This window comes from Manacus vitellinus, unplaced genomic scaffold (assembly GCF_001715985.3).
Source record: "Manacus vitellinus isolate BGI_N305 unplaced genomic scaffold, ASM171598v3 scaffold_3_pilon, whole genome shotgun sequence".
Taxonomy (NCBI): Eukaryota; Metazoa; Chordata; class Aves; order Passeriformes; family Pipridae; genus Manacus; species Manacus vitellinus.
Genome location: NW_021940535.1, coordinates 39,015,357 through 39,031,685, shown reverse-complemented (window position 1 = coordinate 39,031,685; position 16,329 = coordinate 39,015,357). Strand labels below are relative to the sequence as shown.

At 40.3% G+C, this 16,329-nt stretch overlaps 1 protein-coding gene across 4 annotated transcripts in view; it reads right to left on the bottom strand.

Moving 5' to 3' along the window:
* The window catches only part of MYO3A (myosin IIIA), a 119,966-nt gene extending 111,651 nt beyond the window's left edge, over positions 1-8,315 (bottom strand). For 3 of the 4 annotated variants that reach the window (XM_018075901.2, XM_025895440.2, XM_029961954.1), the window contains exon 1: positions 6,044-6,292. In XM_018075901.2, coding sequence (XP_017931390.1) covers positions 6,044-6,091 — 48 coding nt within the window. In that variant the 5' untranslated portion in view covers positions 6,092-6,292. Of the gene's footprint in view, positions 1-6,043; positions 6,293-8,273 lie in introns of those variants that run through there. The other variant, XM_025895441.1, reaches the window with a different exon arrangement.
* Between the last annotated feature and the right edge of the window lie 8,014 nt (positions 8,316-16,329).

Genomic DNA, 16,329 nt, shown 5'->3' with positions numbered 1-16,329 from the left:
AAATGAAGGGAAATTCAAATGAAAATTTGAACCAATTTCAGGCTTGAGTAAAGCCAGTGGAAGTTCTCCCATACACTTCAAGGAAAATATAATGTCACTCTAGGATTTTGGGAGGGCAGAGGAATGAGAGTCAAGTTCATAAAATCCCGAAGAATTTAGCTCCATTACCAAGAAGGGCAAGAAGGGGAAGAAAACCCACACAAAACAAAACATCTTAAATAATAGCATTAGGTTAATTCTAACTTTTTCAGCAAATAATCAGTTTTATAATCCTTCTCTTAGCATTTGAATTATTATATGCATCTCATAAGGCCAAGCAGATCAAAGTGGCAGATCTCTTCACAATTCCATGGTCTTCTGACAGTCAAGGATTCACAGCCATGGAAAACATGTTTACCAATGTACATACATCAGCAACTGGTTTACGTACTGTAAAGGAAACACCTTTTACAATGATGGAATTTTATCCATCACTGACCAGGTTACACCCACGCCCTAGTAGATGATGGATACAATTCACTTACACCAGGAAACCTAGAACAGTTTGTTGTGTACTTGGTACTGCACCCAGTCCTGGCCCACCACCTTGATTTCAAGTACTGTGGGAACAAAATGACCCAATTTTACCTGCAACAATGAAATCTCCCTCAACTCTACTCCAGGCTAAAGTCAAAGCAAAGACAGAGGATCAAGATCCAGAGACACATAGCTGTAACGACTAAATCCTCGGTTTCCCATTCCAGATTAAAAATTTGCTTCTTTCTTCTGTCTAACCCTCCCCCTGGGATTCACATAGACTCAACTCAGTCAGGACAGCGACTTCACTCTCTTCCTAAGGCATTACCTTTCCATCTCATGCCTAGTCTTTATCCATGCCTTGGGAACTTCACCACTTTCAGGAAAACCATTTCTTCCCCCCCAAAAAATGCAAATGAGTTACAACATTTTTTTTAATTTCTTTTGCCTTTAAAGTAGTGCTCAAATACAATCATTTTGTTGAGGTTTTTAATCACTTCATATATAAATGCTTTGTAATTAGCTCATATTTGGGAATACACAAAACAATAACCAAATTTGGGTTGATAAAGGGGATGATAAAGGGATTAGGATTCATAATCCCAAACCCTTGCTTCACGGGATTCAATACTAATGGAATTCCAAAATTTCTCTATCTGAACTTTAGTTTTTAGAATTGAGGCTATTAGTTTAAGGTTTTACTGTATATGAAATCTGTAACTAGTGATTTTTTCAAGAGAAAAAAAGTAAAAAGCTATCAATAGGTGCCTTCATAAGAATGGAGGCATCCATATCATATCGAAACCTGTCAGCATACACACTATTTTCTACAGAATATGTAATTTTCCATCAAAATCTAGGGCCTGCTATGTCTCTCATTACGAGAAAACACAGGAGCTTCTGACGCAGTTTACAGTAGAAGATATGCAGAGTTGAAGAAAGGAAGATTTATCTTCTCCTCTTCAAAGATGAGCATTTAGGATGCAGGAACTCAAAGAACAGTTTCGTATATTTAGCCTATGCCAGAGCCAAGCAGGAAACTCTGATGCCTTCAGTCTCCAAATACACCCCTAAACAAAGGTCCACCTCTCTGCACAGATGTTTTATATCAAGCAGAACATTCTAAGAAAAAACAGGTACCAAACCTACAGTTTCAGACAGGCTTCATTAACTCCCTATATTATGACAGTACACATCTGAAATCCATTGACTTGCAGTATCAATTGCTTATTTGTCTGCAGAGACTGGTACAATGAGAACTGTTAAAGGGCTGAGGAAATATGATCCTACAGGTGCTATTTGGCTATCAGAAAAAAGTACTAGAGAAACTGCCATATGCTTGCATTTTCCTCTGAAAATCATACCAGTTGCACATCATCTTGTCTCAAGAAAAGTCGCCACATATCTCACAAAACATGCGTTCAATAACTGTCATACTTAGTTCAATAATTTAAGAGTACTATTCCAGAAAGAATTAGTGTGAATTCTTGCTTTTGATTTAACAGCTTCAAAATCATAACTTGAATAAATTATACTGAACACTGTGTTTCCTCACTTTCACCAAGTTTAAGAACAAGCCCCTGCAGATAAATTGTTTAGCTTCCACTTCTATTATTAAAAATATATTAAATAGAATGATTTAAAGTGTTCTGTTCTGGGTGATGAATAACGTTTTATTACATCTCACTGAAGTTGAGAAAGCTGATAATGATTTAGCCTCATATTTCAACAATAAATTGGACTGTCCCTGGAATATGTCTGGATGCCCAACCACCTAGATATTTTATCATACCCCTCACCATTAAAAATTTACTTAAAAAACACCACAACTTACAACTTGATCCAAACCCCTAAGATGGGAATGTACCCTTGAACCACTAGGAAAAACCCTTCGAAATACTTCTGTTGTGCTCAGCGTGACAGTTCACTCCACTTCTGCTCAGATTTTGGCTAACCTGGCTCCTGCTAAGACCTTATGCATGCTGGGAGCACTGTCAGTACTTCAAAGCAAGAGCACCAAGTAGACTGACAGGTGGCCTGAAAATGCTCAAGACCAATTATGCACCATCATCACTGGCAAATCTGTCTACTATTAGCTTTCCTACTGCAGTTTCCCCAGAATCTGCTAACTTATAAAAATGTATAGGACCTCCAAGCCGGAGGTGTAAAAAACCATGTCCAAGCTGGAAGGTATAAAACACCAGCTTACCCCAAAAGCTTTTGAAGCCGATCCAACAGCAGCTGGACTGCTGAGGCTCTCCTGCTCCTTGGTGTGATACAGGAGACACCTGCACTGTGACTGAGGAGCAAGGATAAGCAGTCTCTTACCCCCGGCTAGGTTTTGTTCTTTTGTGTTTGCTCATAAGTTCATGAGTTAAGTTATGGGTTATAAGTTATGAATACTTATGGCTTGAATGGTGAATAAATTAATTCACGTGATAGACTGACCTGCTCAAAAGGGGATTGAGCCCTGTTTGTTGTGTTTGTTACAGTTCTCATGAAATAAAGTTTAAATCAGAGAGTACACTGTCCTGTAAATTTGAGAGAGCCAAACAGACTGTGACACAGTGATCAAATTCAGGGTATTTGGGGCAGGGAAAAAATAGATTTGGAGTTCCAAGACAACCCAATGTGGTTGGGGGGTTTTTTGTTTTGTTTTGTGTTTTCTTTTGTTTGTTTGGTTGGTTGGTATTCTTGGTTTTGATTTTTTTTTCTCTGAGAGGGGGATCTAGTATCAGTCATAAGAAGAAATTGGGTGAGAATTCTTATGAGCCAGTCCTATATAATTTTTTGCTTCACATCAAACATACACACCCTATGCAGCAGACCTCAAGCCACGTATTAGAGATACCCCAAGATGCCCTGTTCAGCATCCATGCTGGCAGACCACTGCATTCTCCATCATTTTCAGTATCTAGTGAGTTTGGAAAGGGAAGGGGAAGGCTCATGAAGAACGCAGTATATCTCCTGTGGACTATCTGATTGCTGCAAAGGCAATTCAATTAAGTACATTTATCACACCTAAAGCTTCAGACACAAACCAATTGTCCTGTGGAGACTTTACAGTCAAGGCCACAGAACATTACAGGCAACACCATCAAGTGGGAATAAGCTTATAAGTTTGCATTGAAAGCACAATGGAGCCTGAATTTCACATAGAATATTACATGTTAATCCAATATTTTTACTACTGTTTCATACCACCTAAGTGTGCAACTTCTCTCTAAACCTTTCCTCCCAACAGTTTCTGAATGGCCCTTCATCCCACTTGGATGAAAAGATATTCGTTTCCTCCATAAGGAGCTAATGAAACAAGAAAGACACCTTGCCTCATATTATTCATCTTTCTCCACAAAGGGAGACTACATGATTAGCAAAGCAGACACATATTCATATATAACTACAACGAATCCAGCATCTTGTCTCCTGGCTACCACAATCTTAAAGTTTTGAAAACTGGAACCAGTTCAAAACAGACCTACTGAGGTCATCTTTTGTTTTATTCATCCACATCACTCTCTACTTCACATTGCAAACATCACTTGTGTCTAAACAGATAGCTCCTGCACATATCCTACCCTGTAATTTGCCAGACATCTTCACATGTGCCATGACTGGTAGATGTCAGGTGCCAGGAACACTAGCTCACACTGCCTGTCAGGTCTGTTACCTCTCTGTATGTGACACTTGCACTCCCTCAGGTTGTGAAATTTAAGTCTCTTGCCTAACAGATGCCAGAAAAAATAATCACCCTAACACAAAAAACCCCAAACAAAAAAAAAACCCCAAAACACAAACAAACAGAAAAAAGACTCATAAGGTTTGTTATATCCAATTTAAAAAAAAAAAAACCCTTACCTCCCTTTTTCACCACCTTTATCCAATATCTAATTTAGAAGTTCTTTGGTCTGGTACTGATCACGAAGCAGAGTGAGACCCTGAAATGCTTAATGTAACAGCACAATAAAATCCCAAACCACATTTCTTCTTATTTCATGAGTTTATGCCACACTGGCAAATACTTAATAAGAAAGTTAAAGGTATGGAATTCTCAAAACAAGCCAAGAGCATGAGGCTACAATATGCCCTTCATCATACTAGCACCTAGAAATTTCTGGCTAAATGTCCAAATAATTTGATCATTCAACTTAGAACACGGATTGCAGCTCAGATTCTCAGCTTGTATAAATGCAGCTGTAATGAGTAATTTATGCAGTATATTATCTTATCCATCATTCAAAGAGTAAGTTTTGCTCTGGAAATTCCAATATCACTCCCAATTAATTCTGGGGGGATATTTGGCCTCTGATTTCAATGATGATACAACCTATATCTGAATGGGAACTATACTCAAATCTAAGATCAATGTGAGCAGATTATCTAGTTTGGCAACTAGTTAAAGACAAGTGTTTGGAACACAACAGGGTGGGTTTTTTACTGAATTTGTCAATAGCTCAATGCACTTAGCATTATAATTTCACACATGTGTCTATCTGAATTATCCTCTTTGACTGCACATTAGTTGGCTTACTACTTTCCCAGTGTGTTCCCAGAACTAAACAACTGTCCTTCCCATCTGCAAGAAACCTTCCATGGGGGGAAAAAAAATCTCTTTAGTCCCAGCTGTGGTAGATGAACAGTAAAAATCAACAAGCTTTTCTAATAGTCAGTCCATTTCTTTCACTGTTGTGTGCTTACGTGAGTAAAAAAGACACAAGTCACATCAGCTTCGGTGGGCTTCATTTAAGTTGGTGTGTAGAATACACATACTGGAACCTAAGCTAGATGCTATGATTTCAATTTAGTCAGTCAAAGCAATCAAAATGATCCACCTGACCAGCTTAGTATCTATCTTAGGATAAAACACTTGGTCTTCAGACTCTGTTGATTCTACTGGCTAAGTTTCCATTGACTATGAAAGGAACCCAGTTACACATCTTCAGTTGCAGACACGTTGGATGAAATTAATTCTATCCTACTTAAATGCTGGAAACAAAGAGTTATAGCTTGACAACTGACAAAATGAATATCAGCCCTATGCTACAGTTGGAAAAACTGCAAGCCAGTCACATCTTATGACCTGAAAGCTGTCAGGTAACTTGGATGTTTTCTGATGATACACAGAAAAGGCAAGAAGCATGCAATGACATTGCCAAGCAAACTTTGAATTCAACAACGAAACCCTAAATTAATGTGAATGCAGAAATAAATGGTTACTTAAAGCATTTGGTGGCAAGGAGTGGTGATAAATTTAACCTAGTATCAGACAACATATTCAAAGTATATATTTCAAACTTAGGGCTGTTCAAGGAAGAAACTGATCCAATTTTGAGGCCACTTTGTAGTGTTTACTCTCTGAAAGGCTGGGTAACTGCTTCTGTAGACACTTTCTCTCTTTGCTGACATCCAGAGACAACTTTCCCAACAAGGCAAGACAGCTTTCAGAGACACTTGATGCCTCTGGACTCCTTGACCTTTGTAAAACTTCTACATGCAGTAGAGAAACAGTACTGTGTGGTATTGGTACCTGATCTCCTTCTACTGATAAATGCATATTGGGTGTCCACACTGACATTTCATCTGCTGATTATTATTCAGCTGATCATGACATTTTGACTTGCTGCAGACTGAATTGGCCAGCCCTGCTCATGGGAGGCTCCAGCTCTTCACTCTCTGAACATTTTCAGGGGACATGGATGCAAGAGATCTACTTCAGTGTTAGGTTCCACCTTGGTTTTCTTCCATTCCCTGCCATGCACCACAACAGTCAAAGTCCCACTGCATGCTGAGGTTTACAGTTCTCAGGAAACTCCATTTGAGGAGGGTTTTTTTTAAGAAACAGGTTAAATGATCAGCAAGGGCTGTAAGCATTCAATCTAATCTTGTGCATAGGGGCTACCCACTGGATGACAATCCTTCAGAGTTTAAACGTGACACCAGTACAGCACACCAGCTTTTCTTAAGACAACTTTTAGTTAAAGGAAGAGGGTATGAAAAGAACATAGAAACAAAATGCTAAATTTAATTACTGTAGTCAATTCTAAAAGCTCTGATATTTTGAAAACAAATGAGAGCTAAAGATTTTTTTGGCAATTGTCATCCAACAGATAATATTTATGCAGGGGTATTACAATCATGAAAACAAGATTAATAACAGAAGGGGGAATGGTTCATTATCAAATTGTATTTGGACTTTGTGCCACCAGAAGTAATGAACTGACACTAGTAATCCATGAACTGAATAATATCCAGCTCATTTTGTGGCTCCCAGAAGAGAGGCAATGCAAGTGATGAGAATAATTTTTCAATGACTAAACACTAGATCAATATATTAGCAAATAACTTAGCTTTCAAAGCTAAAGCATCACTCAATTTTCCTATTTTAACACAGTAAAACTTTATAAGGCCATAAAAATCAATATGTGCGACCTCACTCCTTATTTTTCAGAACTTCTAACCGTAGCGAAGTGGCAACTCAAAATTAATTTAGCAGCTGTACCAATGAGTTTTGGCAGGGCTTGATATTAACGTGATATAGTCATTTGATAGCAAGATAAGGAAGGCATTATAGACAACAAGAAAATTTGCTACCACTTAGCATTATCAAGTAAGAAGTTACGGGGTGTGGGTGTACACTGGGCACAGTAAGAGTTCACGCGTGTCCTGCCGAGGCGGGCACGGCTTTGCCCTGCTCCGGGAGCGCCCGGCTGGTCCCACCGCGGGCACGACGCACTCCAGGCATCGCTCCCGACTACTCCGTACGCGTTCCTTACCCAGAAACTCACTCACAAGAAAAAAAAACACACACCAAACGAGACACAACAAATAGAAACAAGGGGCAGGAATTCACCTGAAACGACAAGAGCGCAAGGGCAAACCGCACCCCTCACATACCCAGTGGCCGGGACATCCCGGCTCCGAAGAGCCCCCGCCCCCGCGGTCCGTCCCGTCCGTCCCGTCCCGTCCCGTCCCGAACACCGCGCTGCGGGCGGGAGGCACGGCCAGTCCCGGGGCCGCACCACGCCTCAGGGGCCGGGCCACCATCCCCGGGGGGCCGGGCCGTCCCGAATCTCGGCGAGGCGTGGCCAATGGAGAGACCCTGCTCAAAGCCGCCGGCCCCGGGTGTACCGCCTGCCCTGCCCGCCGCTCCCCGGTTCGGGGAATTACCGGCAGGCGGACAACCTCCGGTCTCCGCAGAGCCAGCCCCGAGAGGGGCCGGGGGCGCCCACCCGGCGGCCGGCCGTGCCTCGGGTTCTCCCTCCTCCTCTGCGGCAGGCCCACCGCCGGCGGCCGTGCCTCGGGTTCTCCCTCCTCCTCCTGCCGAAGTGCCCCGGCCCGGCTGCGGTCCTGCCTTCGGGCGTCAGCGGCGGATGAGCGCTTTGCCCCGCTAATCCCCCCGCAGGCGCCGGGAAAGCCGGAGGGCTCGGCCCGCCCCGGGCACGGGCGCGGTGGGCGCGCGCGGGGCGCGCCGGGCTCCCCTCCCGGCGGTGGGAGCGGGCGGCTGCGGGAGCCGCCCCGGGCCACAGGCACCGGAATCCCGGGACACGGCCACGGGAATCCCGGGACACGGCCACCGGGGATCCCGGGCCGGCCGCCTTCGGAGCCGGGTCACAGCCCTCGCACCCTGATCCGCCCCACGGGGATTACACGGCACCGGGCGGCCCGGAGGGGCCGCGGTCCTGGCACGGGAGAGCTGCGGCTCGTGGCCCTGGGGCTGCCCATGGCTGCGCTGCCCTGAGGAAACCTACTGGACCTACCTGGACCGCGGAATATAATTCAGATCTGGTGCATGCCCCGAGCTCACGTTATTACCCGTTTCGGGGGGGTGACTACACAGCAGCAGCACATCATAGGTGTAATAATAGCAAGGTGAAGTTGTAAGACAAAGTATTCAAAAAGTTGGGAATTGGATGAATTTTATTAGTGCAGCTCCTATGTGGTACAAGGGGACTTTAATTATGCTGCTTAAGTTTTCTTTGGAAGATCCCTTGCACATTCACTGCAAAGGGGCAGCCAAACTCAGTCAGCACCAGGGATCATGTACCTTCGTTGGAGACTTCTGCTATTGCATTGTTTGTCTCTCTATTTTTCTAATAGTATTTAAATCTTGTTTTTGTTTTCAGACAGGTCTGACATTAGGGGAGCTGTTTCAGAGCTATCTATGTTCTATGTCTTTCCCAAAAACAGAGTAGACACCAGGTAGGTAGTTCATGGATGGCCTTTCCATGTGAATGTGTCTGTAACAGGAAAGGCTGCTTATTCCATCCCAGACATCAAAGAATTCACATGGACAAGAAACCTTATAAAATTCCTCACTGTGGGAAAATCATCAATAGAAACTTCTTAAACCCCAAAGCTAAACAGCCAGGAGCCAGATATATATAAGGATGAGAAGCCTCTTTAATTTCCTTCATCAAAGCACTACTACTTTATTATATGAAAAGATTTTTAGACAGTGTGCTGCATTGTGCACATAGACATTTATGAGGGAGAATTTAAGGTCCCATATAGCCTTTAATAACTCCTTTTGTTGCTGGTGTTCTGTCCTTTCATAACTGTTCCTCCTCTCCTGGAGGAGACCCTATAAAAATACAAAATGAGCTTCCTAGTTTTATAATCCCATTTTACTAATTGGAGTTGGAAGCACTGGCAAAATAGGGCCTCAGTTGTAAAAATATCCATATCTTTTAGGCTTGAACAACACTCTGCAAAGCTTCCCCCTCCATGAGGAAAATTCTTACTGCTTTTTCCTGTGCTTAGGAGTGCCTGGCACCCCACTGTCTTCTGCCTGCATGTCTGATGGATGGCAAATCACATGCAGAAGCACGACAGTCTAATTCTCTGATCATGCAGAAGTTTGACTCGAGTTTGATCAAAAAAAGGCTGAAAGCCTCTCAGTGGAAACCCAGGTACAAAAAGGGGATGGTGGGCACTCATACCTCTCCTCCCACGCAGAGCTGGCATGCATCCGAGACGCTGAGCAAGGAGCTAAGTGCTTAGACACAGTCATAGGAACCAGAAAAGACAATAACTTAAGTGGTTGGTTGATATGTCCCCTTCCACTTCTAGCGGTGCTGTCTTAAAACCACTGCTGCCCACCTTGTCTACATCTCAATACCTGTGTGCCAAAGTCACTGTCCCTTAGCTCTGAAAACCTGAAATTCCCTGTGAGCATTCCCTCTTCCATCAAAGGGACCTCAAAGGCAAAACCCTGTGATAGTACTCAACAAATTAAGTCAATTTGGAGTGTTGTACACACTTGTTTTTTATATTAATTAATTATTCAGGTGACCTGGTCTGTGAAACTTAAAAAAACTTCAATTAGATGATCCTGAATGATGTGTAAGTAATGGCAGCCTGTTGCTGCAGAAAGGGTCCTAGTTTAAACAAGTAGAAGTCACAACCAGCCTCCAAGGCCTATGAAGGTAGGCACTGTTTGAACAATCAGAGAGTTTCAGTCCTTAGGGAATGACAATTTTCATGTCAAATAGACACTGATTGTGCTGAAAAACTTAGGCATGAAATGATTAAGTCACATTTGGTGTCATGCAGCCTAGCCACACTCCTCTTTTCTGTTTATTTTCTCTCCTTCATGTCCTTTCTCCATCTCAACGTCTTGGCTTTTGCCCCTCATTTTCCCCAAAGTTATTGTTTTGCTTTTATCTAGGAAGCCTTTCAGATAAGATTTTAAAATTCCTGAGTAAGTACTAGTATATTCTTTTTCTCCCCCCAAATGAATTTGAAATAATTAAAGACAAATATTATGTATTGACAACATCCATATATGTATTAAAAGATGCATGAAGTGTCATCATCTCCGGCTGTACCTGGTATGAGGATAAATTGCCCTTAATGCCATAAGACAGCATCTATACTATGCTATCTTTTTAACAGACTGTGATTAGACTAGTTTCAGACTCTCTCCTTGCTTTTCAACATAGTTTTTAACTTCATTATAAGTATTGTGGGTGCAAGTCCAAAAACTATTTTTAAATTACTGTGTGAGAAATATGAAAGCAGTATGAACAGATACCCTTTCAAAGCATCTTCAGTATTAGATCACACTAGACAATTGCTTTTAGAATAAATCTTACTCTTCATTGAAATATAATGGACCATAAACATACATCAGTAGAATGGACCTCTTTTACTTCAGAATTGATACATTCAGACTTCTATATTCTTAGAAACTTCTAATGACAAAAAGGGGGAAGATGCTCTTGTGATTAAGGCACCAAATTAAGACTATAATTTACTTAATAAAGTACTTTCTATATTGTGAAAAACCATACTACATCTGAACAAATTTAGGATCCAGCTGTGCAAGATACCATGGAACCCCCTACAAAAAGAGGTCCTCGGCTGCTCGGCTCCAAATTCTGGGCAGAGCTGAGCCACAGAGGGCTTGTGGGACCTAAGGCACATGTTCCCTCTTTTCAGCTATTTTATTTTCTTTGTAATTGATCTTTTAATAGTATTATACCCATAAGGAGGTGTTCTGATGTCTAACTACGTATGTATGCAAATAACAAGTGATGCACAAAAAGATCAGCAGATATATAAAGGATAACTCAAGAAAATAAACAAGCATGTTTAACTACCAGAAGAGAGACCACCACTATAAGAATCAAAGAACTTACCTCTCTGGGGAACTGCTTTTTGACCTCTCTGGCTGCTTAACTGAGCACAGCCTGTAGCAAATATAAGGAACTCCTCCCCTTTTGGTGTTTATTACAGAGAAGCAATACTTCCTGCAACACCTGAGTAAATATCCTCTAGGAAAATCACCACAGAATTTGTCTACAGCTAGCTTAGTATTCTTTTGATCATAAATACCAACCACCATAATGAATTACCAAAGATGTCCAAAAACATAGTTGTTTATTGAATGCATAAGTTTCTCTGAGCTTTGCCAGATATTTTCTTCAGTTGATCAAAAGAGCTCCATAACCCCTTTGGAAGGTCTTAGATGCGTGATCCTTGTAATCACATTTAAGAGACTGGTTAGCTCAGGAGATTGTTAATAGGATACAAAACCTTTCACATCCAACCCAGATCAGTGCAGATGAAAAGCTGTGACTATTTACCAGCTTCTTCATGACCTAACACAGTTCCTAAAAGAGAAATATTTGTATTACTTTAACTTCACAGAATGTGGTTTTCAGATTTTTTTAACTGCATGTGTAGTACAGAACATCTGACAAACTGGAAAATAATTAAAAAGCTCAGTGGTAATTAATAAATCCAATTAAAACTGCAGTCAAAAGAATTTTGAAATTTCCCTCTCCAAAACCGACTTCACAGTCTCAACAAGCCCATAAGCACAGGTGAGTAGAATCAAAAAGCAGAAATTGTGGGAAAGTAGAGTGATTTAGAAAACTAACAGTTTTTCACTAAGATGTTCCTGTATCAGATACTGTCATTAGACCCAGGAGCTGCAGATCTAGCACAAAAGTATTGCCTTTAGATGGTGATAGCCTAACTCATGCTTATTGATTCATACTCAGTAGGGAAAAAAATTACAAAAGCAAACATGTGCAAGGCATTGTGTTGAAATTTCACATCTGTTTTTATTTCACAGGGTTTGAGGTACCAAAGTTTTAGGGGTTTGCAGGTGTTGTTTTCCATGTAAGAAAGTTCAAAGTCAGACCCAGTTTGAACTGTTGTCTCAAACTAAATTTTTCAAAAGTGCTCTTAATTTATTTTTTTTTAATATTAGGACAAGATGTATTGGAAAATTTGGCATAGAAAACCTTCCACAGTTCTAAAAAAATTGCAGTAGAGAAGTTCAGGAACCAAGTGATAACTACAGAGAAGATCTATGCTGCAAAATGTCTTCTAGTGTCAGCAGTTACTTGAAGAGTACCCTTATCCTTTTCTTGGAACACACTGATCACTAAAATAACCTTAAAGGATTTTGCTTACGTGCAGTGATGTCAACTAGTAAGAAGGTGCTGGGACATCTGAGGATTGCTGCTTTCTGCATACCTGGGGGCAACATAAAGTGCCAGTATTGAAAATGTGCTGGTAAAGATCGGGGTTGTAGTACTGCCATTTGCAAGTGTGCACAACAGATCCCTCAGTCATGGCTTGAAAATTGTGCGATTACAAAACTAAACTAAGCAATAAACAACACCAGTCACGTGGTGTTGGGTCATTTGGGTCATCTTGATAGTTATCTTGTTAATACAGCTGTTCCCAAACTAACTGCTTAGAGATTTCAGATTTGGCACTTTATAGTTTTTCACAATGTATCTTTGAATCAGTTGTACAGAATGTCTCACATCCTGGAGTAGAAGCACCAGTGTTATGTTATGCTATGTGTATTTCTTTACAGTTGTATTTCTTTATAGCCCCTGAAGGTTTAGGTAATCAGCAGTCTGGCATTAAGCAAAATACCCATTAAACCAATATCACTACTGACACTACTAAACACAGATGTACTGTGTTATATAAATAGGACTGTGAAATAGTGAAGTATAAGCAGCATCACTGTATTGATAATTGAAGCAGTTAAATTTATGTTTGATATGTGCATGTATTTATTATATGTGCTGTTCTTCTTTGTGCTTACAGAGAGTTGAAAAAAAACCCAAACAAAACAAAAAATCCCAACCGAGCAGCTTCTTTCTATCAGATTATTGATACTTTTTTTCCCACCATGAATTAAAGACCTAAACCCAGAAGCTGTTCAGTAGAGAGGCTCTTGCATAATACCTGTACAGCATCTAGCACCCAGTTTCTGAGTTCATTGCATTCCAGGTCCTGCCATTTAACCATGTTTATTAATGAAGCAAATAGGGTCTTTTCATATCAGGTGATAAAAGAAGACTCAATGTTGAACAAGTATGTCTTTTCTTCTGCCTCTGAAGGGGTCACAGTGCACAAATGGAACTGTCAGCTAGCAATGATAGATGTCATTTTGTATGAGTGAAAAGGAGAGGGAATCTATCTTGATCAGCAGCCAGAGCACATAATTTTTTGTACAGAAAGTTACACATAGGTTGTACCTGAGCAGTGGGTCTCCAAAACACTTGCTCACTTTTCTTCTACCTGGCATGACTTTTTCAATCAGTGTTAGCTAGTGCAGAAGATTCTCCATTTTCACAGTTCCCACAAACACCAATCACAATTCTTCAGTTAAATTTCAGGCACTAAAGATGTTATGGTTTACATAAGACCAACTTCTCTCAAGACTGTATCAGTTCCAGTAGCCTTGCCAAGAGTCACAGGGCACCAGCTCCTTAATCTGTGGATTAACTGGATGTTGAGGTTACGATTTCGAAAAATTAAGTTTCTAATCCTCATAATATATAAGGGACTGTAAAATTTTATCTAAATACTCAGCAACAATATGGAAAATAATGATAACCTAAGAAATTTCATGAGTTGCATTGGGCTATGTCTTTTTTTAATTAACATTTTTTTTTGTAAAGCCAATACTATGATTTTGAATGGAAATTACTCATGAGGTTTGCCAATTTGAGGCTCAAGTTACTATTCTTAAAGTTTGGAATATCACATAATGTCCAGAATACTTCCAACAGATACACAGAATGTGTCAAATATTCTTTGTTCTACTCATTTTTTTCACTATTTTACACTGTTTCAGACATACTGGGAACTTGCTGTCAGTCTAGATCATCCTTTCCGTGGAGCCGGAGGTAACAAGCACGTTGCCAGACTTCACACACTTCACAAATCCACACTTCATTAATCCCAAACAGTTGCAAAATAACAAACAAAAAAAGAAAACCTGGAAAATTCTTTTTCTTTCAGACAAAAGAAGAGACAGATTGGTTGTATCACACTAGCCCCAAAAAGAGAATGACAAAGTAATCGGAAAATAACCTGAAAAGCTTGTTTTGGAGTTTTTCTCCATTATTCTGCCAGTATTATTATAAATTCCTCAGCCTCTTAATCCAGAGGCACACCACAAATGAGTTTTATAAACAGTTTCCTATTCGTGGGCCTGTCATTAATCTCTGAGGATGTTCCAAAGATAGCCCTGGGAGGATTTGGATTTGTCTTCTTCTTTTTCTTTTTAATCCAGTTAGGGAGTATAGCAAACAGTGACACAAACAGGATTACGTTTTGAAGGGGTCTATGGCTGGTTATGTGAGCAGCACAGACACAGACATGCTGAGCTCTGGTTTCCTGCTCTGCAGTTTGCTGTCTTTCCAGCTGCTCCTCCTCCTCTTTTCTGCTTGATTGTAAACACATTTGAAAAAGCATATTTATCTTGAAAAAACCCCACAAACAACCTGATATAAAGAAAGAAAGAAGGAGGAGGGAAGCTATGTGCCATCTTGATTTTAAACTTCTTATTTTTCTTTGTTTCCATGCTTGTGTCCCAGAGCTCTACCAGTTAGCTGGATGTATCATTTCCAACACTTCATTCTCCTGAATGATGAGACAGCTTTGTCATCTCATCTGCTAGCAGGAGCAGGAGCAATTCTCCACTGCTACCACAGAGTACTCCCAGCATTTCTGTGGTGACCGTTTTTTAGAGGCAAATTATCGTTAGGACTTTTCTAGCTAACAAACACTTTCTGAAATAAAACCATGGATTTTTTAAACACTGAAGGTAATTTAAAACACTGAAGTGAAATACAGAATGTACCAGTTTATTGTCCATCTCAGAATACCTTCAAATCAAGACAAAGAATTTAAAACAATGAAAAGCTGTTAAAGTATCAATAATTCTGTGTTCCTGGAAGTATTAATTGCATATTGATTATTGCAGCTGGTGTGCTAAATGGTCCCAATTGCTCTATCCGTGATGATCTCGCTCCATTATTTGTACTCCCCCAATTTCTCCCATCAACTACAAACTTTATCAGAAAATATTTTTGGTTCCCAGCTATTGTCAAGAAAAAAATTCTTTTGGGACCAAGACAAATTGATACAGACTTCCATTAGAAACATGCCTGGTTTTAATTTCGTGTTTAATTTTGAGACCTACAAGTACCCAGTTTCCAATCTGTCAAATGGTGGTGGAGTGGTTTTATAGGTTCCTAGGACTAATATATGTTATCTAGAGTGATTGGCTTTGGTATTTCATATAAACTATTATACTCAGCAAGGGTCCACATTTAAGAAGATATCTGATAATATATTCTGTCAGAAACACTCATAAGACAATCAAAACCCTCTTATGTTTTACTGACTAGTGTCCTAGTTCTCAAATGCATCTTATCTGTACTATGCTATGATCTGTATTATAAAAAGAATTAAAATAAATGTCTCAGAATGCATTTTATAAGTTTATATATAATTTCTACATTAGGTAGTATGGGCTTTGTTGCTTACATACAGTTATGCCTCAGATGGTATCTGACATGGTTTAATATGATCTGTAAGTCACAACATTATGGCAATGTAAATCATTTGGAGTAAAGAAAATTACTCAATGAGCTCTGAAAGTTTCAATAAGCAGGATTTAAATTAAATGAAAAAGCCGACATTCGAAGCCCCAAAGCCAGCAGTCAAAAAAAGCCAAGCCAAAAGTTTTCTCCTTTACATTATCTAGATAGGAAAGAAGACTGTACTGTGTGTTTGTTAAATAATACACCTTTGCAAAGCTGAGGTAAACTTATCTGGCTGTTCTTTAAAACATTTAAGTTGCAATTAGTATAATGGTCCAGCAGTTGCTGTGTCTAGCTGCTTTTCACTGCCAGAGTTAGATCTTTAGCTTGTCTTTTAAAGGGTTTGCTAAGGAAACCTGCAGAGGAGCCGTAATGGATCTAACCCTGTGGAATTTTTCAGTCCTGAAGATGAAAATGGTCTTTATGAAGGCTGAGTGGCATAAAC